At 37.3% G+C, this 23,324-nt stretch overlaps 1 protein-coding gene across 4 annotated transcripts in view; it reads right to left on the bottom strand.

Annotated features, from left to right (window-relative positions):
- The window catches only part of NLRP14 (NLR family pyrin domain containing 14), a 122,667-nt gene that overhangs the window by 65,118 nt on the left and 34,225 nt on the right, over window positions 1-23,324 (bottom strand). For 2 of the 4 annotated variants that reach the window (XM_055095177.2, XM_055095176.2), the window contains 5 exons: window positions 19,235-19,405; window positions 17,622-17,792; window positions 15,186-15,356; window positions 7,233-7,403; window positions 5,660-6,516 (listed from right to left, as the gene is read on the bottom strand). In XM_055095177.2, the coding sequence (XP_054951152.2) occupies window positions 6,381-6,516; window positions 7,233-7,403; window positions 15,186-15,356; window positions 17,622-17,792; window positions 19,235-19,405 (820 nt within the window). In that variant the 3' untranslated portion in view covers window positions 5,660-6,380. Of the gene's footprint in view, window positions 1-5,659; window positions 6,517-7,232; window positions 7,404-15,185; window positions 15,357-17,621; window positions 17,793-19,234; window positions 19,406-19,837; window positions 20,009-23,324 lie in introns of those variants that run through there. The other 2 variants (XM_003819105.4, XM_063608344.1) reach the window with 2 other exon arrangements.

The following is a 23,324-nucleotide window of genomic DNA, read 5'->3' as shown; positions in this document are numbered from 1 at the left end:
GACGTGCCTTTCACCTTCTGCCATGATTGTGAGGCTTCCCCAGCCACATGGAACTGTAAGTCCATTAAACCTCTTTCTTTTGTAAATTGCTCAGTCTCAGGTATGTCTTTACATCTGCAGCCTGAAAACGGACTAAAACACCCTCATTTATTCAAACAGCATGAACCAAAAGAGTGGCTGACTTTTAATTCACATATATTTATGTTACTTCAATGAATGGTAAATATCCACTTTTCTGGAATCCATTTCTGTCTTTAGGAGAGTGGCTTCAGAAATTGGGACCTCGGCCCAGATTGGCGAAATTGCCCCCTGCGGGCAAAGAACTCAGAACTAAAGGGAGGAATGCTAGCCGTTGTGGGCTCTCGGCGCTGTCCAGGGTCCTGCTTTCTCTGGTGATGGAGACCAGAATTGGGGTCACCTCCTTTCCAGCTGCACCCACGCCCCTACCAGGCGCCCCACGCCGAGTTCCGAGGGCGTCTGGCTCAGGGACACAGGAGGAGGAGCGGAAGGTCAGGGCCTGAGAGCTGATTCGTCACACCCAATTAAAGAAATGTAAAAAGACAACCAGAAACGTGGGGCACCCTGGGATAGAATCCCGGGACTCCCACCGGATGCGATTCTAGGGAGTCTCCAGAGAGCTAGGTGTTTCGGGCAGTGACTTCTGCTGGAGTCTGCGGGGCTTGCCATGATAACAAGATCACCTAACTTCACCGAGTTGCTGGGAAGTTGGAAAATAATACAAGTGTTCCCTGGAAGAGTAGGATGCTTTTGCTTCTATTCATTCTTCATTCATTCATCAATTTTTATTCATTCATTCATTCACTCTTGAATCATGGCCCACATGTGCAAGAAGACACTGTGCTGTAGGCTGGAAATAAAATAGTGAAGAAAAGGCTCATAGTTTCTGTTCTCATAGAACTTACATTGTGATGAGGGAGACAAGCGATGGGAAATAAAATAAATACATATCTGTGATAGTGGTAGAAAAAAAAAAGAAACACGGTGCTTTGGTAGGAAAGGGGAGGGGGAGATGATGATATATAAGATAGAGTGCTCAACCTCTCTGAGGAGGTGATATTTCAACTGCAGGTTAAGGGATCATCCAGAGCCAGCTCTGTAAGGAGGAGGAAGAGGAGCTGAGTGGCCAGAGAGGATCAGGTATGCAAAGGGAAATTCATAGCCTTAATGCTTATAATAAAAGAGAGAAGGCTGGGAATCAGAAGAATCCAACTTAAGAAGTTAGCATACTAACAGAATAAATTTAAAGATAGCAGAAATAATGCAATAAAAATTCACAAAAAAATTAAAAAGAAAACGATAAAACATAAAGAATAAAAAAAACTAAAGTTAGTTTTGAAGACTCTATTTGCTTTTTTGACAATCTGACTCGACTCTATTTAAAATTGCAAACCCTTTCTTCCCCAGAGCTGAGTTTAGCATGAGGGGAGTGACTTGCCTGATGCACAAAATTTAAGGAGATACAAAAAAACTTAGTAACCAAGATAAATACTATTTTTAGAGATAAAAGTTAGGGCAAAAATATCCATAATGATCAAAATATCAAAATTTTCATTTGACTTATTCTAACCATCACCACTGTTCCACAGCAGTGACACTGTTGTAGAACCCCAAAATTTAGGTTCATATATCTGATGTGCAGTAAGTGAAACACTGACACATCAGCCCTTAGGAGCAGATAAAAGTTTATTCAATTTGGCTAAAGTGAGAGGGCAGGAGAGATGAGCTCTCAAATTTGACCTGCCTTCGAACATAACTGTGGGCTTTTATGAATAAGGTAGACGTGCAGGAGGGGAGATCCCCGATGATCAAAGCTATCTGCATCTCTAGGGTGATCAAACTTCTGGGTGCCATCAAGGAGGTCTGCATGACCTAAGGATCATTGTTCTTTAAAAGAAAAACGAGTTCATTAATTCTGCAGGTTGCCCCAGAATTTAGGATATGAAGTTAAACAATTACTAGTGACTATATTCCCTCAAAATGACTCTATACTCCATGCTTACTTGCATGGAGGAAGAAAAGAACAAAGACAAATAATAAGTAAAATGAACACATAATGATTTTTGTAATATAGGCTCAGTTATACCACCAGGCATGTTTTTAATATTTAAATGCTAATGCTTCTAAGCGTATTGCTATCAGTTTAAGATAAACATTCCTCATCATGTTATAAAACTACCTCACAAAGAGACTGAATTTTATTAAACGCCTTTTCAACGTAAATTGAGATAATTGGTTTTTCTGCATCATCCAATTAATGTGATAAATTATAATATTCCTCCTAACATCAGCCCACTCTTGCACTTCTAAGTCACAATAATCATAGTATATTTTAATTAAATGTTGAAATTTTCAAAAATTTTAATACTAGGTCTTTGCATAGTCGTAAGTGACATTCATCTTTAAATTTTGTGATAGTGCTATTAGGCTTGAGAAATAATAAAATCCAAAGTCCCCAACTGACTGAATGGATCCCCAGTTGGCCAAGGGAACCCTGGAAAAACCTTGGAAGCTGAGTTCCCATTCATGTCAGGAGAGACGGGAGGTCAGACACACCACATTACTCCCTCCCCTTAGTTAACTACCCTTAGGCTTTCTTCCCTACAGGCTAAACAGAAACCAGCCCTTTCAAAAGGCTCCACACCAATAATGTCAACAACTAGCTTATCTTCCCCAGGTACACCAAAAAGACAAAGATTAATTATTCCTTCACTCCTGAGACATCTGCTTACTTTATTCCTTTTTTCTTCAAATGTTCACCTTATATAAAATGTAGATTTACTGGGCACTAAAGTCTGAAAACTATATAATCATTAATCTCACTGACACGTCCCCTTTTTAAAGGAAAATGTATAAATACTAAACCTCTTCAGATCCGCTATAGAAAAAACAGCCACAGATGCACCTGTGACCCCTATTTTTCCTAGATGCATTCTCAAGCTGGCTCAATAAATCCTGATGATTTGAGACTTATGCCTCAATCACTCATTTTGGTTGTCAGGTTCTATTATCAATAGTTTTCATCTTTAAAAAATGAATTAAAAAAAGCTGTCTTCCTCTATAATGCTCTGAAATGGTTTCAGAAATATAAGAATTTTCCTTTTTCTGACAGTCTGGTAGAAATTATCTTAAGAAACATTTACCTTTGTTGGAGTTTTCCTTGGGCAGCTTGGAAATCCTGTTGTCTGTGAAGGATGAGACGATGACTGCAGCCCAAGGCTATCATGTGAAAGAGGTGTCACCACTTTGGTGTATACTTTCTTTTCTGTGTTTGTTATAATAGCCCCGGTTAGCTTCCTCTAACTAGCAAGACTGTCCTCACTGGGAATCAACCTCAGTAAAGCCACCTCTCTATGTATCACCTATGCCAAATGTGAGCAGCAGTATTACTGTTTTGTGTGGATATCAGCACCAGTAACATTACTTGCAAATTTTCACGAAAACCATTTGCCCCCTCTGACTGCCAAGGTCTGTTCTCCAGTCCTCCACAATGACTCAGGGGATATTATACGAGTGTGATTTCCTGGCCCCTTTCAAGGCACACAGGTCCTAAAACTTTGGGAATATTTGAAGCAATAAGTGTTTTTGTATGCTAATGAGATGGCTGGTAGCTGGAGGCTCCTGGATAGTTTCAGGATGGGGGCTGGTTGCTAGGAGAACCAACCATGTGATTAAAGGGTTGGAATTTTCAGCACTCCCCATCCTGACCTCCAAAGAAGCAAGGGGATGCTGAAGGTTGAGTTTATGACAATGGCCAGTGACTTAATCAATCATGCCTACCTAATGAAGCTTCCACAAAAAGATGGGATTCAGAGAGCTCCCTGGTTGCTAAACACATCCATGTGCTGAGAAGGTAGCACAAGCCAAATGCACAGGGATAGAACCTTCCGAACCTCACCCTATGTGTCTCTTTCATATGGCTGTTCATTTGTATCATTTGAAATATTCTCTTATAATAAATGGGTAAACATAAGCAAAGTACTTCCCTGAGTTCTGTGAGCCATCCTAGCAAATTATGGAACCCAGGGAAAAGAGAGTTGTGGGAACCCTGACTTATGGCCAGTTTGTCAGAAGAACAGGTCACAACCTGGGACTTGCAATTGGTACTTCAAATAGGGGAGAGTCTTGTGGGACTGAGATCCTCACCTGTGGGATACAATGCTACCTCCAGGATGATAATATCAGAATAGAATTGAATTATAGGACACCCAGCTGGTGTTGGAAAATTGCTTGGTGTGGTAAAAACCCACACATTTTGGTGACCAGAACTGCATGGGAATTGACAGTCTTATCAAAGAAAAAGTGTTGGTTTTTGCCTTACAATAAGTTAAAAGGCTCTATTTTCTCCCATAGACAAGGAGAAAAACATTAAGTTTGTGGTGAACTAAGGAAGGTCACAAATTCTTTGACACTACTCCCATCAACAATTGATTGTCCTAGAATCTGAGCTGGCCTGTACTATTTTCACTAATAGAGGATTATGGAAGTGACTTTATGCCAGTTCTGGGCCTAGCTTTTAAGATAAATGGCAGCTTCCTCTTGGCCCTTTCAAATCCTGAATCCCCACACTGCAGAAACCACATGGAGAGGCCCTAAGACTACAAGCAATGTTAGAGTAAGTAGTTAGACAGATATGAGAGCAGGGCAGGAGAGAGGGCCCCCAGGAATGCCAAGCAATTCTTGAGCCACAGTCAAGCACTCGTAAACCTTTTCCTCTGAGATAATGAACAGGACAAGGGAGGGCCCCCAGAGATGTCTGGCTCTCATCAGGTGAAGGACAGGTGAGCATAAAACTATCTCTCTGAGACAATAAGTGGCCACAACTGCCACCAGGAAGGAAAGGACTCCTCCAACAGATAGAAAACACCTGGAGTCAGCAAACCACAATCCCTGATAAAGTTTCAAGTTTGTGCAAAGGGGAGCAAGATGGTGGACTTTGACCTGTATATGACCTTCCTCTGGGGGAGCTCGACCAGTAAGGAAAAATCATCCCAAGGGAGCATGCATACAACTTCAGTAAACACACCGTGCACAGGGCCTCTCACAAGTGCTGGCAGGCCATTGCACACAGGTAATCAAGCAACAACCCACCCAAGGGAGGGATCAACAGAGGAGAAGAGCCTGGAAGATGAGTCAATGTATAAAGTCTCAAACCAAGGATCAAGAGAGACACTTGAATCTCTCAGGTGGCCTGCTTGATTTCTTCCAAGTGTACTTTGCTTTCTTTAATAAACTTTGCCTCTGCTTTAAACCTACTTCTGCCTCTCAGTTGAATTCTTTCCTCTGAGGGGGCAAGGATCAAAATTGCTGAGAACCACTAGACTTCCAGCTGTTAACAGGAAAAGGGGTCTGGCTCATCCCAGCCTTTCAGCCATCCCTGCCAAGGCAGCAGACATGTACAAGTTATCTGGGGCCTCCAGAGCAATCTGGCTGCCAGGTGAATACCACCAAGGGACCCCAAGTGATACCACGTGGAGTATAAGAAATGCTCAGCTGGGCCCTTTCTGAATTCCAATCCAAGTTATGAGATTTAATAAAATCATTATTGTTTTAAGCCACCAAGTTTTGGGATAGTTTGTTACATGATCAATAAATAACCAGAACAGTCTTTCACACACACACACAAAATTTATTGTGTCATGCTCTTGCCAAATGAAAGAATCTGTTTCTAGCTCTAGCCCAAATAACCTTATATTCCCTTAAAGGAAATTAATCCTCCTTATCTTTACAATAAGCTATAGAAAGTGTCCATTGTAGAAGTAGACTCCCATTTCTATTGAAACTAGTGATTCTCAACTATTAGTATACTTAAGAATTTGCCTGGGAAATTATCAAAAATGCTGGTTGCTAAGGACCCTTACCCAGACATTCTGATTTGGTAAGTCTAGTGTGGGGTTCAGGAATCTCCATTTTAAGACAGATACCCAAGTGATCTTGACACTGGTGATCCCAAGAACACATATGGAGACACATTTTAATACAAGGTGCCAGAGATAGCAGGGCTGTGAACTAAGCCATGTCAGTGGAAGTAAGGAAAAAACAAGGCATTTTAACTGATCTTCCCTGTCTGCATCCTCCAGCCTCATATCCAGGCTTCCCTTACCTGCATTCTTAAGCTCTGTATCCAATTAAAAACATACTTTTCAGAGAGTTTTATGCTTTTCATTTTATTTTAGCCTCTCGAACACTGTGTGAAGTAGAACAGACATTTTACAGAGAAGTAGATGAATGGTATCTGACAGCTGCCAAGTGCACTATCTCTGGGCATAGAGTATCTGAAGCTAAGCACCCAAGTCTGGGTATATATCTATGTATGTATGTATTTATATTTATATTTGTAAAGGAATGTCAGTTTCTTCAAATCAGAAACACCGCCACCAAGACACATCTTCTTCATTATGATAGTTACAATCTGGCTTAATGATTAAGTGTGGATTGCTAACTCCCACAGCTTCCAGCAGCTTCTGGGCTTCCTCATCAAATGCCTCTTTGCACAACCTGAGAAAACAAGGGAACATCTCTTTTCCTGCATTCAATTTCCCTAAAGCCCTCCACTTTCTCTGTAAAGGATTTATTTCAGGAGAAAAAAAACTGTTCTGTTAAAATAGAGAGATAATATTATAACATGGGTGAGGAGTGGGGAAGCGAACTGAGAGAGATACAGTGAGGGAGATAAAGTAGTTGAAGGAAGATAGAATAAATTAACAGAAGAGAAAGAGAAACCAATTAAAATTAAAAAGGATCCTCCAAGAACCTTTTGCTATCCAAGCAAAATTAATATTACTACTGATAATAATAAAAACAGAGAACATATTTATTATTTATTATCATGCAAGGCACCATTCTAAGTACTTGGCCTATATTGACTCAGATCCTCACGATAACCTTATGGGTAGATTTTATCATTTCACCCATTTTACTGATAAGCAAATCAAAACAAAGAGTGATGGGGGACTAGCCTTAATTAAACATTTAGTAAGTGGTAGGGTCAGAATTCAAGCTCATCTAGGCTGGTTCCAGGGTGCTCAATATTTAACCACTATGCTATATTGTATCTCTCAAAATTCAGTGTTCTATGAAAGAAAAACAAATAAGGGTCTAGAAAATACCCAATGATACACAATTAGGTTGATTCTGAGGCCTGTATTAATGAGTGGCTCCCCAAATCCCTCATTATAGGAAATGCTCCCCCTGAGAAGCCAACGGAGACTTACCCTAGAACTTGTAGTTTACACTTAGGAGACTTCAAGACTTTATATAATTTCACAATTCCTTCATATCCTAAGGTATTCTGTGTCAGATTCATTTTTATCAATCTTTTGTTGCAGATAAGAGCAGAGGAGAGATCTTGACAGCAGAGAGATGTCAAACCACAGTATTCCAACCTGTAGAGAAGAGAGACAAAAGATAAAAATGAATTTATTCGATGACACAACAAAGCCCACAAGAGATCTGTGAACTCAGAATGGAGGATAATTCCAGAAACTTTAAAAAATGAGCACAGTTAGTATAAATTCCAGGACTATAAGTATCTATAATATTCATTATTACCAGATATTTCTAGGCTGAACTTATCCCTTCCAAAATCATGAATTACAAATTCGTAATTATTAAGGAATAAATAAAATATGCAAGCACGTTACAAAATACTATGAAGCAGTTGAATCCTTGAACATCACTAAAAATACATCACTATAACTAGATATTGGAAGCTTGGTAGTGAGTGTTTAAAAAGCAAGGAATAGGCCAGGCATGGTGGCTCATGCCTGTAATCCCAGAACTTTGGGAGGCTGAGGTGGGCAGATCATCTGAGGTTAGGAGTTCGAGACCAACCAGGCCAACATGGTGAAACCTTGTCTCTACTAAAGATACAAAAATTAGCTGGGGGAAGTGGTAAGCGCCTGTAATCCCAGCTGCTTGGGAGGCTGAGGGAGGAGAATCGCTTGAACCCAGGAGGCAGAGGTTGCAGTGTGCTGAGATCGCACCACTGCATTCCAGCCTGAGCTACAGAGCGAGACTCCGTCTCAAAAAAATAAAATAAAATAAGCAAGAAATATAATAAGGTCTCTAGCATCATGCCACTGATGCAAATAAAAATGCAATTATATGGCCTATTTCGAATACATTAGGTCAGCTGCCTATAGGTGGGAAAGAGAATGGCTAATGGAGATAAATTAACCAACCCACCCATCTGTCAGCCAAGGGCCTCTGCACAAGCCGATAACAGTATATACGTGAACTGAGGAAGTATGTCAAACTCAGCCTTCTGCATCTAACATTCTCCTAAACAATTTGAATCTAATTTTCACCTTAGGTTTACCTGGCCATTGAACAACTGAGTACCTATATAGATGCTGAGCATACAAAACTTTTTTTTTGTTAAGTGATCACATTTATGTGATGAAGAGATGGTCCCACTAATTATGAGACAGGGTATGTAAATATCACACAAAATCTTCCTTAGGGGAAAAAGCATCGTAAAACAAAGTGTTATCATGAATTCATCAGGAAATATAAACATTTTATATTTTCAGTCACAAATTATAGTCTCAAAATACAGAAGACAGAAACGAACAGAACTGCAAAGACTCAAATCTAGAATTTTAATGAAAATTTTAACATTTTTCACAGTAACTGACTGAGTTATCTGGAAAAAAAATCACTAAAATTTAGATAAACGAACTAATAATCTTAATTAACTGATACAAAATACTGCAACTGCCCAGGCACAGTAGCTGGCACCTGTAATACCAGCACTTTGGGAGGCTAAGGGAACAGAGTAGCTTGAGGCCAGGAATTCAAGACCAGCTTGGGTAACAGAACAAGACCTCATCTCTACCAAAAAAGAAGAAAAAAATAGCCAGACATGGTAGTGCACACCTGTAGTCCTAGCTACTCATGAGGCTGGGAGGCTTGGTTGCCTAGGTGATTGAAGTCTACAGTGAGCTATGATCACATCACTGCACTCCAGCCTGGGTGAAAGAAAAAGACCCTGTACTTAGAAAAAATATAAATTAAATTAGAAATAACAATTTTTCATGCTCTTAAGTATGTTTAAAAAGTCATGCAGCAAATGACAACAAACCTCAAAGAACTGTACTCATGCACAGTATGTTCTCAGACAACAATTCTACAGACTGAATATAAAAAGAAAAGCCTCATACTTGAAAATTAAGGAGTATGTTTTAAAATAACCTATTAGTTGAAGAAAAAAGTTCTAGGGAAGTTTACAAATCTTGTGGACTCAAAAATAACAAAAACACTGCATACAATATCAAAATTTTATGATTAAGTTAATGCAGTCATTTGAAGGGAAGTTGTAACCTTAAATATCTTTGTTGGAGAAGAAGAAAGGGAATATGTATGTCTAAGCATACAACTCAAGAATTTAGTAAATGGTAAAATAAACCCAACAAAAGTACAAGAAAAAAATAAGATAAAAACAGAAATTAATGAAATAGAATGTAGATGTACAACAGAGTGGATCAATGTTGTGTTCTTTGAATAAAAAAATAAAGAAAGGGTCAAATTCAATATCAGAAATGAGAAAAAACACATCACTATAGATGATTAAGAAGTTAAGCAAATAATAAAATACTAGATGCTTGCCAATAAGTTTTAAAATTTAGATGAAATAGATAAAATCAACAATATATACTTACTAAAAAGTACTCTATGAGAAAGAGAAAACCTAAATAATTATTTAAAAAATTGAATCAGAAGTCAAAAATCCTACATACAAAGAAACTCCAGGTTAGACAGCTTCACCAGAAATTGTTACAAAATTCAAAGAAGAAATAATTCCAATCTTACAAAAATCTTCTCAGGAAACTAAAAGATAAGGAACACTCCTGAACTCATGAAAATACTGTAATTCTGACACAAAAACTTGATGAAGACTGCAAAAGAAATTATAACCTATCTCCATTATGAACAAAATGGTTAAATGCTGTCACTAATATTAACATTAACAAAGTAAATTACACAATGTACACAGGAGATATGTCCAAGTTGGTTTTACTCCAAAAATGCAAGGTTGATATAATGCATATTATATCGATGTGATTCATCACATTTGGCAAAATTCTTCAAGGATAAGCAACTTCAGCAAAGTCTCAGGATACAAAATCAATGTGCAAAAATCACAAGCATTCCTATACATCAATAACAGACGGAGAGCCAAATCATGAGTGAACTCCCATTCACAATTGCTACAAAGAGAATGAAATACCTAGGAATACAACTTACAAGGGATGTGAAGGACCTCTTCAAGGAGAACTACAAACCACTGCTCAAGGAAATAACAGAGGACACAAACAAATGGAAAAATATTCCATGCTCATGGATAGGAAGAATCAGTATCATGAAAATGGCCATACTGCTCCAACTAATTTATAGATTCAATGCTATCCCCATCAAGCTACTACTGACTTTCTTCACAGAATTAGAAAAAACTACTTTAAATTTCATGTGTAACCAAAAAAGAGCCCGTATAGTCAAGACAATCTTAAGCAAAAAGAACGAAGCTGGAGCCATCACGCTACCTGACTTCAAACTGTACTACAAGACTGCAGTAACCAAAACAGCATGGTACTGGTACCAAAACAGATATATAGACCAATGGAACAGAGCAAAAGCCTCAGAAATATCACCACACACCTACAACCATTTGACCTTTGACAAATCTGACAAAAACAAGCAATAGGGAAAGGATTCCCTATTTAATAAATGGTGTTGGGAAAACTGGCTAGCCATATGCAGAAAACTGAAACTGGACCCCTTCCTTACGCATTATACCTTCCTTACGCAAAATTAATTCAAGATGGATTAAAGACTTAAACATAAGACCTAAAACCATCAAAACCCTGCAAGAAAACCTAGGCAATACCATTCAGGACATAGGCATGGACAAAGACTTCATGACTAAAACACCAAAAGCAATGGCAACAAAAGCCAAAATTGACAAATGGGATCTAATTAAACTAAAGAGCTTCTGTACAGCAAAAGAAACTGTCATCAGAGTGAACAGGCAACCTGCATAATGGGAGAAAGTTTTTGCAATCTATCCATCTGACAAATATTCAGAATCTGAATTTAAACAAATTGACAAGAAAAAAACAACCCCATCAAAAAGTGGGCAAAGGATATGAACAGACACTTCTCAAAAGAAGACATTTATGTGGCCAACAAACATATGAAAAAAAGCTCATCATCACTGGCCATTAGAGAAATGCAAATCAAAACCACAGTGAGATACCATCTCATGCCAGTTAGAATGGTGATCATTAAAAAGTCAGGAAACAACAGATGCTGGAGAGGATGTGGAGAAACAGGAACACTTTTACACTGTTGGTGAGAGTGTAAATTTGTTCAACCATTGTGGAAGACAGTGTGGCGATACCTCAAGGATCTAGAATCAGAAATAACATTTGATCCAGCAATCCCATTACTGGGTATACACCCAAAGGATAAGAAATCATTCTACTATAAAGACACATGCACATGTATGTTTATTGCAGCACCATTTGCAATATCAAAAGCTTGGAACCAACCCAAATGCCAATCAATGATAGACTGGATAAAGAAAATGTGGCACATATACACCATGGAATACTATGCAGCCATAGAAAAGGATGAGTTCGTGTCCTTTGCAGGGAAATGGATGAAGCTGGAAACCATCATTCTCAGCAAACTAACACAAGAACAGAAAATCCAACATCCCATATTCTCACTTGTAAGTGGGAGTTGAACAATGAGAACACATGGACACACAGAGGGTAACATCACATACCAGGGCCTGTTGGGGGATGGGGGCTAGCAGAGGGATAGCATTAGGAGAAAAACAATATAGATGATGGGTTGATGGGTGCAGCAAACCACCATGGCACGTGTATACCTATGTAACAAACCTGCACATTCTGCACATGTATCCCAGAACTTAAAGTATAATTAAAAAAAAAAGAATACTCCTAGAAAACTAGGTGTAGAAGGCAATTTCCTTAAATTGATAAATTGGTGAACCACTGAGGTTGTGCTTTAAACATTGTGAACAACATATGAAAGTTCATTATCGCCAGACATATTAACATTATATCACATATATTAACAGTTACTAAGGCATGTAAAAAAATGAAAAAAGAATATAAGAACAGAAAAGGAAAAAACAACTACATTTTATTATTCCCAAATGATGTGATTGCATACCTAAAAAATACAAAAGTATCTACAAATTAGCAACTAGAATAAGCAAGAGAATGTGGCAGGCTATTGGATAAGAAACCAACTTTAAAAACTCCTATGTTTCTATGTATAAACACAACGAAAAAATAACTAAAACAATCATTTACAACAGCACGAAATATAGTAAGCACTTTGGAATAAAGTTAACCAGTAACAAAATACAAGACCACTCAAGAAAAAATTACTAAGCTTTATTGATAGACCTAAATAAATGAGATATGTCTTTTTGGTGTATCAGGAGACTCACTGATAGATTTAATGCAATTCAATTCAATACGCCAACATATAGGTAGGTTGGGGGGCAGTACATATGTATGTAACTTGATAAGTTGATATTTCCAATTTATTTGCAAATGTAAAGGGGAAGGAGAGCCAAAATTCTCTTTAAGAAGATGGGAATAATTGCTGTAGTGCGTATCAGGGCTTATTATAGAGCTATATTAATTAAGACAGCATTGTTAGAACTGGGAATTACAAACAGGTCAGTGGAAAGGAAAACAGAACCCAGGAACAGATCCACGCACCAATGAAAATGTGGTTTATAACAAAGATGTCCCTACCAAGCAGAGGGGAGAAAAATTTCAATACTTTTTGCTGGAAAAAAAAAGAGTATATAGGAAAATTATAAAATTGAACTTTACAGCTACCTATATTTTTAAAAGGTAGATTAGAGGCTCCAAAGCTTCCTAATTTGCCTTTGATATTCAGATAATATAGAATTGGTATATGATGTATAAGATATAATGGGTTTCTGTAAATATTGTAAAGATGCTTTTCTCTCTCTCCCATTTGTATGATTCCTCCAGACCAAAGGTCTCCATGCAAGTAAAGGATAATTGGAGAATAGGTGAAGTTCTAGCCACTGGGATGGCACAAACTGATTTCATTGGTGTAGGGGAAGAGCAGCAACAATATTTGGAATGGAACACTTTAGAACCTGGAGGTGTGGAGAGTGAGGAGAATAATTCACTCTCTCTTTTTTCTCCTAGATCCAACACCTTGGCCTGGCAAAATAATTATGTGGTCTGTGGAGTCTAAGCAGCAACTGCAGCTGACAGACTGACCCTCGGCCTGGTTTGTCATGCCTGTCTATATACTATGAAAATAGAAAATCTCATGTAGACATAGCAGGTCCTGAACTACTTTGCTGTGCCTGATGCCATCAATAGCAACCTCCTAATGTGGAACCTTATCATATGTATACAAACACAATCACTAGCACAACCTTGTTTCAATTCGATACAAATCTGCAAGCTTCTCTTGATGCTAGAACAGCCTTGGACCATACCACGTATGAGAATGAGGAAGCTACAACTACCAGTGAGACTGCTTACCTGGCTTAACCAAACTAGTGCAATGGCTAACCAAATAAAATATAACAGCAAATCCAAAATTAGAGTGACCTCTACCCCTTTCAGTTACATGTTTGCATGTGGGGAAGAGTGGACTGCTAACTGTCTCTTTACTGGGGAGGAGGGCTGCTTTTGGCCCATCTTTGTTTATTTATTGCCAGTGACACCAAAGAATGGCAGCTCATTTTAGACTCCCTTGTATGGGTTCTAAAGCATAAAAGACCTAGTAGTCCTTCCTGGGACTTACTCAGTTGACTTGAGTCAGACCCCTGTGGGAATGTTTGAAATCAATACTACAAGTTGGGCTTATCACATGCTTGGAGTTTTGTTATTAGTGGCCTTAATTAAATGGTAGATGAGATTAACTGAACAGATTTGGTCCTAGTCTCTGTTAATCAGAGTGGCCAATGGAGTAGCATATTTATGTGAAAATTCACCAGAAGCCAAGATTTTACTGTGTAGAAACAAGGGGTAGATATTTTGGGGAGATATTCTTCCATAGGTCTTTCTCTCTGCTACATGTTTGCTAACAAAAATGCAAGGCCCTGACAATGCTTTACCTGGGCCATTTTCCAGGATTGTGTTTGTAATGAGCAACCTTGAGGGACAAACAGCAGGCTTATTACTGCCTCCTGTAAAATCCTAGGTCTCTCAGTCTCAATGTTGCATGTGCAGGCATCCATCTGGACCCTCTTCATCAGCCCTGTGAGACTCGGGGGACAAAAGGAACTGACGCAAACATGCTAATACTCACGCTCTTGCCCTGCTACAAGCAATAAAGTCCTTTGTCTCTCATAAGAGTCCTGTGGGTTTGGTTTTGTTTTTTGTCCAGCATCCATGAAACAGTAACCGGTGAATTTATTAGGTTGTAAGTAGGATAAAATTAAATCTCAGACCTAACAGTTACATCATCATCATTGCTATTATAAAAATATATAGTCAATGGAAATATAACAGCTTCATTTTCTTGGAAGAGTCAGGGGAGATTTCTCTGGAAGACTGTTAAATTTCTAAAGGATGACACATGTCATTATGTCTGAGCTTCCCACACATAGAGCACAATTCTTGACCCTGAGGTCAATAATTCATGTTGTATAAGTGAAAATGTACTAGCCAATATCAGTTCAAAATTAAATAAAAATCTAAACACAGAATTGAACATAAGAAATGTCCACAACACAGAATGTGATTTTATTACAAGCTCCTTAAGAACATAGTATTTTACAGATAGAAGATAATTAGTAAAAGTCTTCAATTTGATAAAAAAATTAATTCAAAGACAAGTGGACTATCTGAAGGATGACAGAACATGAAGACCCAAACCAGGTACCATTTGCGTACTAAGTATCTGTCCAAGGTACTAAAGGGGACACAAAGAAATGTGAAATATGGCTTCTATACTAAAGAACATGCAGTACATTGATCCATTTATTTGAAATTTAGATTCTTATTTCTGAGAGTAACTTACCTTCTAGCCCCATTTAGTTTTTATCCTCTCTCCATACACTAAATATCTTCTAGCTATACTAGCTACCAAATAGGCATCATTTTCCTAATGGAAAACTATGAACTCACCCGAGCCTCTGAATGTTACAGTTTGGATATCTCAAAGCATCACACAGAATTTTCACTCCATCATCCTGCAAATCGTTGTTCCCAAGGTCCAGGCTCCTCAGGTTTGGGTTATTCAGAATAACAGAAGCCAGATCCAGACAACATGCATTAGTGAGAACACAGCCCATCAATCTGTAAGAATTACAATAGGAAAAGTGAATCCTTCCATTGTGAGGTTAAATAAGTTTCTTCCTAGGAGATATACCCAGGTATTTGAACCTCTTTTCTCACTCTTTTCTATCTACAATCCAGGACATACATGGGAGGGTCTAATTTATCAGTAAAAATGATGGGATTTCTTAATGAGCAGAAGAAACCAGCAGGTAAAACTGTTTTCTTCCACAAACAGGTTATCTACAGAGCTTTAAAAATCAAGGGTATAAACATTTATTTTTACCAATACTTAAAAAAATGAATATAAACTTTCCCAAGGAACCAATAGATCTCTGTGCTTTCAGTTTTTAATATATCTTTAAGTGAAAAAAGTTTCCTGGAATCTATCTCAAAGTATTATCTTCAAAGAAGAAAGCTACATATAAAAAGATATTTATTCCAGGTCCTTTGCATGGTATTCAAGAGCACTCACAATCTGGCCTCAAGCTTTCTCTTTCCATATTTTGTCCCCACATTATTCTCTAACCACACACATGCATTTTTCTCCAACTAAACTATATTTGTTGTTGCTTCTCTTCTATTCTCTCTCCTTTCCTTCTGTTTAGCATATCCCCACATAACAGAATCTTCATCATTTCTCTAGCCTAAAGTAACTCTGTCTCCACTGAGAAGTCCCAGCCTCAATCCCTGAGACTGTTGTCATATCCTTATAACAACGTATGGAATATATTGTAATTTGCTTTATATTTATTTCCCTGTTATCAGCATTTTATGTTATTTGGGGACAAAAGCATCACCTTAGTGACTTTTAGTTCCCTCAGCATCTAGTTCATATTGGTTGAAAATATTGGTTAAGAGAATTGACATGGTCTGCATAGAGGCTTTGGAAGGTAATTAAGAAAGTACAGCTTTGTTTACAGCAATGCTAAGGACAGAAAGTGGGCTAGCAAAGACCTTGGGTATATAGGTCACTTAGAAATTATACGTCTGTAGTTAAATGAAGACATTGGATTTAACAACATCCATTAAGTAAAACTTTGTCTTCCAGTTGAATAATGATCAATGAAATTCCAGAGAATCACACAGTAACCCATGTCATCTACATTTTCCTAAAGTAAGTAAACGTATTTATTGAACCCTACAGTGTAATTGCCTTGTGTTTATAGGTGTCACATTAAATTATTAAACTCATCTGGAAGTTTAGTTATCATGAGTCAGTCTGGTCAAGACAAATACTTCTGGGTCAACCAAAGAGCTTGATTTTAAAGCTCTAAAAAACTATGTTGGGGTTAGACCATTAATGACTCACAAAAGTTACTGGTCACTTGGGAGTCCCTGGTAGGAAAGTGAGCTGAGGTTGCTAAGTGACGCCTCTGTTTTGATTCATGCTGGCCAAAGTATTTATGCAATGAAATACTAAATACCATACAGTCATTAAAATAATCAAGAAGATAATTTGAAATAAGTATTTAAATGTATTTTTTTTATTCTCAGCATGCACACCTTGATAAATGTATTTCTGAAATACTATCAAGTGAAAAGGAAACCCCAAATCATGTCCATAAAGCAATCACAATTATGTATGCACATGCAATGGATATGTATGCATATCTGCTCATAGACTGAGAAAACATAATATTAATGAAAATGGTTGGAGTTTAAAAATGTGTAGGATATTGTTAAAAATCCCCTTTCCATTCATTTGAAAGTTGACTTAATTATAACCTGAGTTTAAATATAAATCTAAAAGAAAAACTAGTAGAGCACAATTTCAGCTTCATGGATAAAAGTAGAGGACACACAGTAGATTCACTAGGGCACAACCAAGGAAAGAATAAAATGGCTACTGTTCAGCAATAGATTGTAGGATACTGTAAAAATCTCCTTCCCAATTTCTTTGAAAGTTGACCTAATTATAAACCTGAGTTTAAATATAAATCTAAGAGAAAAACTAGTAGAGAACAATTTTAGCTTCTGGATTAAAAGTAGAGGACACACAGTAGATTCACTGGGGCACAACCAAGGAAAGAATAAAATGGCCACTGTTCAGCCTGATGCCTCTGGTCCTCATTACCTGAGGAAAGTTTATTAGAATTACTATGGTAATTATTTTTAAAAATCTGATGAGCAGACTTCCCCAGCTTGTCTCAGGCAGAAGAGAGAGGGAAAATCAGCTTTATATTCTTTTCTCTGATAGATACTCGGTTCTCAGCCTTTCTTTCAGTATCTCCCCAGACACTCTGTTGTTGAAACTACACAAAAGTAAAGCAACAGAAAACCTACTCCAAGTCCTGAAGATTACAGCTTGGATGCCGAAAGACATCACACAGAAGCTTCACTCCATTGTCTTGTAGCCAGTTTGATCCTAGATCCAGATGCGTCAGGCTCTTGTTGTGTAGAAGAGAAGTTGACAGATATTCACTGCTAAGTGATGTGAAATGGCAACGCCTCAGCCTACAGGAAGGACAATGTGAAGAAAGATGGAATCATTGCTCTACTGTCCAGAGATTTCTTTCTCTGAAGAGATTTCATGATTTGATCCCTTATCTATTTGCCAACATTCCATCTCAGATGAAACACCCTCACTGCCAGCCTATCTCACTTGGGAAACAGATATACATCAAATTGGGCTACAAACTAGATTCATATTCTTCAGCATTTTTCTTACAATAAATTAAATGCTAACCTCATTACATTACACATATACATAGTACTCTGTTGTAGAAGAAGCTCCATCGACTAGAAGAACAGGCAGATGGAGTAGAATAAGAGTAATCTTAATAAAGTAAGTACTCTTTGTACGTAATAGAAGCGGCATTTTCAAACAGTAAGGAAAATCCATATTATGCCATTATTGCTTTTGTACAATAGATCTGATATATGGGGGAAAATAAGTTTAAGCCTTATAACAAAATAAATTTGGAATAATTTAACATGTAAATGTTAAAATTAAACCATGAAGAGTATGAGATGACATATGTGTATTTTTTTTTAAAAGAAAGGTACTTCCAAACTCCTTGAGGTCATGAGGCAGAATTTGACATCACAAAAAATTTTAAACTTATCTATTCTAAAAATGACCATAAAGAAAGTTAGAAATAAAGCAACATGCTAAGAAAATTATTTGTAATATATAAAAAATAATAAAATATGTGATATTAATAACTACAAGATATATATAATAGAAAACATCAGAAAAAACAGCCCATGAAGAGGAAATTCCTAAATATAAAAGGCCAAAAACATTTGAAAAGATGCTCAAGATTTAAATTGCTTTAAAAGTTACTTTTCAACTATTTAATTAATACAGGTCAAAAAGATTGTAGATGTCCAATGAGGGTGTTAAAGTGCAGGTCCCTAGACTGCTGCTGGGAATATAAATAATCTATCTGGAAGGCAATTTAACCATATTTGGCCAAATTAAAACCTTGGCTTATTAATTCAATGTTTAGAAAATTATCTAACAAAAATGAGCAGAATAATCACAATGTGATTCAGACATACAACAGAGTGCTATATTTCTGTTCTGAGCTCAGATCATAGACTAGGATAGGTGGTAGGCTTTAGTTCTAAATTCATCATTTTCTTGTGAGATATTAAGCAAGGTGCATTATCTCCCTAAGGCTCACATTCCTCACCTGTAGAGTGAGGCCCCTCAAAATTGGGTGGTCAATTTGACACCATCGGGTACTATTTTGCGATTAAGCATGTTTAAAACAAGATCCAGAGTAGAGTTAGGACACAATAAATGGCAATTATTAATATCACTTTCACCTTCTTCATTAAGGGTAACAGGGAAAAAGCAAGGGACAGAATGTGTTCATAATATTTTACTATTTTAAACATATTTCAAAATGTACAATATATATTAAGGATAAAAACTTGAAGACACTTACACAAGGCTCTTCAGAGTACATTGTGCATGTTGCAGGGCATCACTCATAAGCTTTACTCCACCATCACCCAAGACATTGTCTGCCAAGCACAAATGTGTCAGTCTTTTATTGCTGATGAGAGCCAAAGAAAGATACTCACAGCCAGCCTCTGTGAGACCACAGCTTTCTAAGCTGAAAGAGAAAGAGATGAGAAGGGATCTGTCAATTCCCAAAGCCCATGCTTCTCTTCTCCTTCACAGGGAGATCAGTGGCACTTATAACCCCCATACCTCAACTATAAAATTAACCTCAACAAACCTATTTAAATTACGAATTCCATTGCAGCTGTATGCAGGATATGACGAAACAAAACACGGAAGGGGAGAGGGGAAGCTTGGAAAAGAATGAAAATAAAGAGGTCAATCAGAAAAAAATGATAGGTCTAAAAGTGAAGTAAAAGAGAGGGAAGTAGAGGAAGAGAAGGGGGATGCATGTAGAGCTTATTCAGAATTGACAAACGAGCCAGTTAGTGCCAAGACCCAAGCAGTTTCCCTATCAGATCACAATTAAGCTACACAGAACCAAGCAAAATGACTCTACAGAAAACAAAACAGAAACACTCACGACAGTCTCTCTAGATAACACTTTGGATGTCTTAAGGCCTCACACAAGAGCTGCACTCCATCATCCAACAGATTATTGGTTGACAGATTCAGAAATATCAGGCTCTGGCTTCTGATGAGAGCATTAGATATACTTAGACAACAAAATACAGTTAGGTTGCAAGATTCCAGCCTGGAAAACAACACAGAAAAGCAGGAATGACCACTCCTTAGAGAATAATTACAACCAACACCTACCGATCCCGAAGGTAGGAAGTTTCCTGATCTTTGGAATCTTGCCTGAAAAATCCAACTTCTCTACACAGAAAAGTTATTTAACTAAAGCGTAAGGCTCTGACAGAGTTAAGGAGGGAAGGGAAGGAGATTGTTTATCACATTCCCATCCCCTTAATTCCCTATGAAAATACATTTGAGAGCATTCAAAAATATCTTTAAATGATAATATTTTTTAGTCTGGGAGGAATTTCTGCTAACTACAACTTGGAAGATATGGCGTGAAGGATGACTGTATTCTACACTCTGACTTCTGAAACAGAACAGAAATGGACAGGAAGTTGGGAGCAAAAGCTGTGTCTCCCGTGAGCTCATTTATTCATGAGCCCGTGTTTTCTGACGAATCCAGTCCTTAAGAGTGAAAAACAATAAGTAAATCATAAATAAAACAAAATTGTTTCTAAAGATTAAAAGGAAGAGAAACAGAAAAAGTACATGTAGAGAGACTCATATTTAGAGACAACCTGTGCCTTGTACATGTTCGGGAGTAATACTAACCCTTTGTAATGAGTCAGGCAGCAGCAGCAGCAGCATTTCTGGTATTTGGAATTTCTCTGGGTATTCCTTTATAATCAAAGACTTACCAACTTGAGTCACTCAAGAATTGTTTCTCGTCATCAAAATCAGGGTCTATAGAGGAAGGAACAGAGAAGCTTCCTCCTAAGCCCAGAATTAAATCTTAATAGATGACCTAGAACATGGCCTAAGGCTGAAAAAGCTCAGCTTTCCCAAAACCACAATTACTTTTGCACTAACCCATAACTAATAATCACCTTAAGTTAAAAATTACTTGGAAGTTTCTGGACACAAATGTATATGTACCACATTTTCTTTATCCATTCACCTTTTGATGGACATTTAGGTTGCTTCCAAATCTTGGAAGCAAAACAGAACAAAAATGAAAGAAAATATATCCCACTTATGGAGGAAAAATGGTACTGAAAACATTTTTAAATGTTTCTAACTGTAGATATAAATATTAAATGCTTGATAGTTCATTTTCTCTTATCCTTCCCATATTATGAGTTTCTTGAGATTTCTTTTTTTTTTTTTTTGTATTAGTGCTAATAGAATTTCAGCTATGGGACTGCCTAACTCTTTATGTATGAAATCTTAGCCTCATTAAAATAAAATGTTCCCTCTTTCCCTTGCAGCTGCAAAAAAGAGAGTATTACAAATCAGAAAATCTTTTATAAGAATGATTTTGTCTTATTATAATAATGAAATCTTATAAGATACCTGGACTTTAGAAATTATTGCTATGCCTTGTGAAAACAACCCTTACCTACTATTAAGTCTGTACTTTTTATCAATTGTCTTACTTTGTGTCACTCTTGTAATATTCACATTGATATTTCTGAATTCCTAACTTTTATAAATATTGGAAAGATTTTTTCAAATCAGAAAAAAAATCATTAACACTCTCCTCTCACATGTATAAAGTAATAAAAAATATAACTCTTTCCTAGTTTTCTAGAGTTTGGAGATTTTTTTCTCACCTGTATTAATATATAACATCAATCACCAGTGATTCAATCAAAAGGGAAGCCAAAAGCTGAGGATTATGGCTCCAAACTGACCCCTAAATATAAGCCAGCAAAACAGGAGACAGATTAGCTTATCACTTATATTTAGTTCCTTCTTAAGAGCCTGCACGACTTCCTCTTAATAGTGCTACCAAAACAACATCCTTGGCAAAAATTTCCAAAGCCCAAAGCTCCTTAAAAGTCAGCAAGTTATAAATGTTTTTGTTGTCCTTATTGCTTGCTATCTGTAGCACTGACCAGCTGTTATTGGGTATAGGTCCATAAGATGGTACAGATGCTGTTGACTTAGAGAACCCATGTTCCATCTACCTAGAATAAGCTCTGCTTTGAGAGTTGGTCAGGGTAGGATTTTAACGGATGCAAGACGCTGGAGCTTTCTTTATGAGTTGAGCCCTGTTGGAGTAAGTTCTCCTGTCCTGCTAGCAAACAAGAATCAGAAAACTGCCATTACCTGAAAAAGGGGCTATTCCTCAATAAAGAGGAACTGCTAACTCCTGAAGATGAACTCCCAGGAACTCAAAGATGCTGCGTGAATGTATTTTTCCCTTCTGAAAATGTCTGCTGTGTAATTTCCAGGTTGCTCAAGAACTTCGTAATTTATTTTTGTTTTCTGAGTATGAGATTATTTTTCTGATATGAAATAGAAATTGAGAGATAACAGGAGAGTTGTTGCTGAAGCTATATGGTTGCAGGAGCTTTTTGTTTCTAAGGATCAATATAAATGTACTGCAGATGACAGAGGAATGATATTGCCAAGAGAAGGAGCATTTCCACTAAGAGGATAGGCTTCATGGGCCTATTCTAAACCAAGGTGAATCATCAGATAAATTAATTGGCTCTGTAATTTGAGATTTTGGTTTTACCACAATGATAAATAAAAATACAACATGCAGGGATAAACCTACACATCTACAGTGGACTCATTTTCGACAAAGGTGCCAAGAACACATATGGTGGAAAGGACAGTCTCTTTAGTAAATGGTGCTGGGAAAACTGGATATTCATATGTAAAAGAAGGAAACTAGACCCTATCTCTCAACATATACAAAAATCAAACCAAAGTAGATTAAAGACTTCAATCTAAGACTTCAAACTATTAAACTATTAAAATAAAACATAGGGGAAATGCTCCAGGACATTGGACTGGGCAAAGATTTCTTGAGTAATACCCCACAAGCATAGGCAACCAAAGCAAAAATGGACAAATGGGATCATATCAAGTTAAAAAGCTTCTGCACAGCAAAAGAAACAACCAATAAGGTGAACAGACAACCCATAAAATTGAAGAAAATATGTGCGAACTACCCATTTGACAAGGGGCTAATAACGAGAATATATTACATAAGGAGTTCAAACAACACTACAGGAAAAAAAATCTAATTATCCAGTTAAAATGGGCAAGAGATCTGAAGAGATATTTCTCAAAAGAAGACACACAAATGGCATATGCAAAGGTGCTCAACATCATTAATAATCAGAGAAATGTAAATCAAAACTACAATGAGAAATTACCTCACTCCAGTAAAAATGACCTATCCAAAATTCAGTCAGTAACAAATACTGGTGAGGATGTGGAGAAAAAGGAACCCTCATACACTGTTAGTAGCAGTGTAAATTAACACAACTATTATGAAGAACAGTTTGGAGGTTCCTCAAAAAAACCAAAAC

The sequence above is a fragment of the Pan paniscus genome, chromosome 9 (genome assembly GCF_029289425.2).
Source record: "Pan paniscus chromosome 9, NHGRI_mPanPan1-v2.0_pri, whole genome shotgun sequence".
Lineage (NCBI taxonomy): Eukaryota > Metazoa > Chordata > Mammalia > Primates > Hominidae > Pan > Pan paniscus.
The sequence above is the reverse complement of the archived record's forward strand: the minus strand, read 5'-3'. Positions and strand labels throughout refer to the sequence as shown.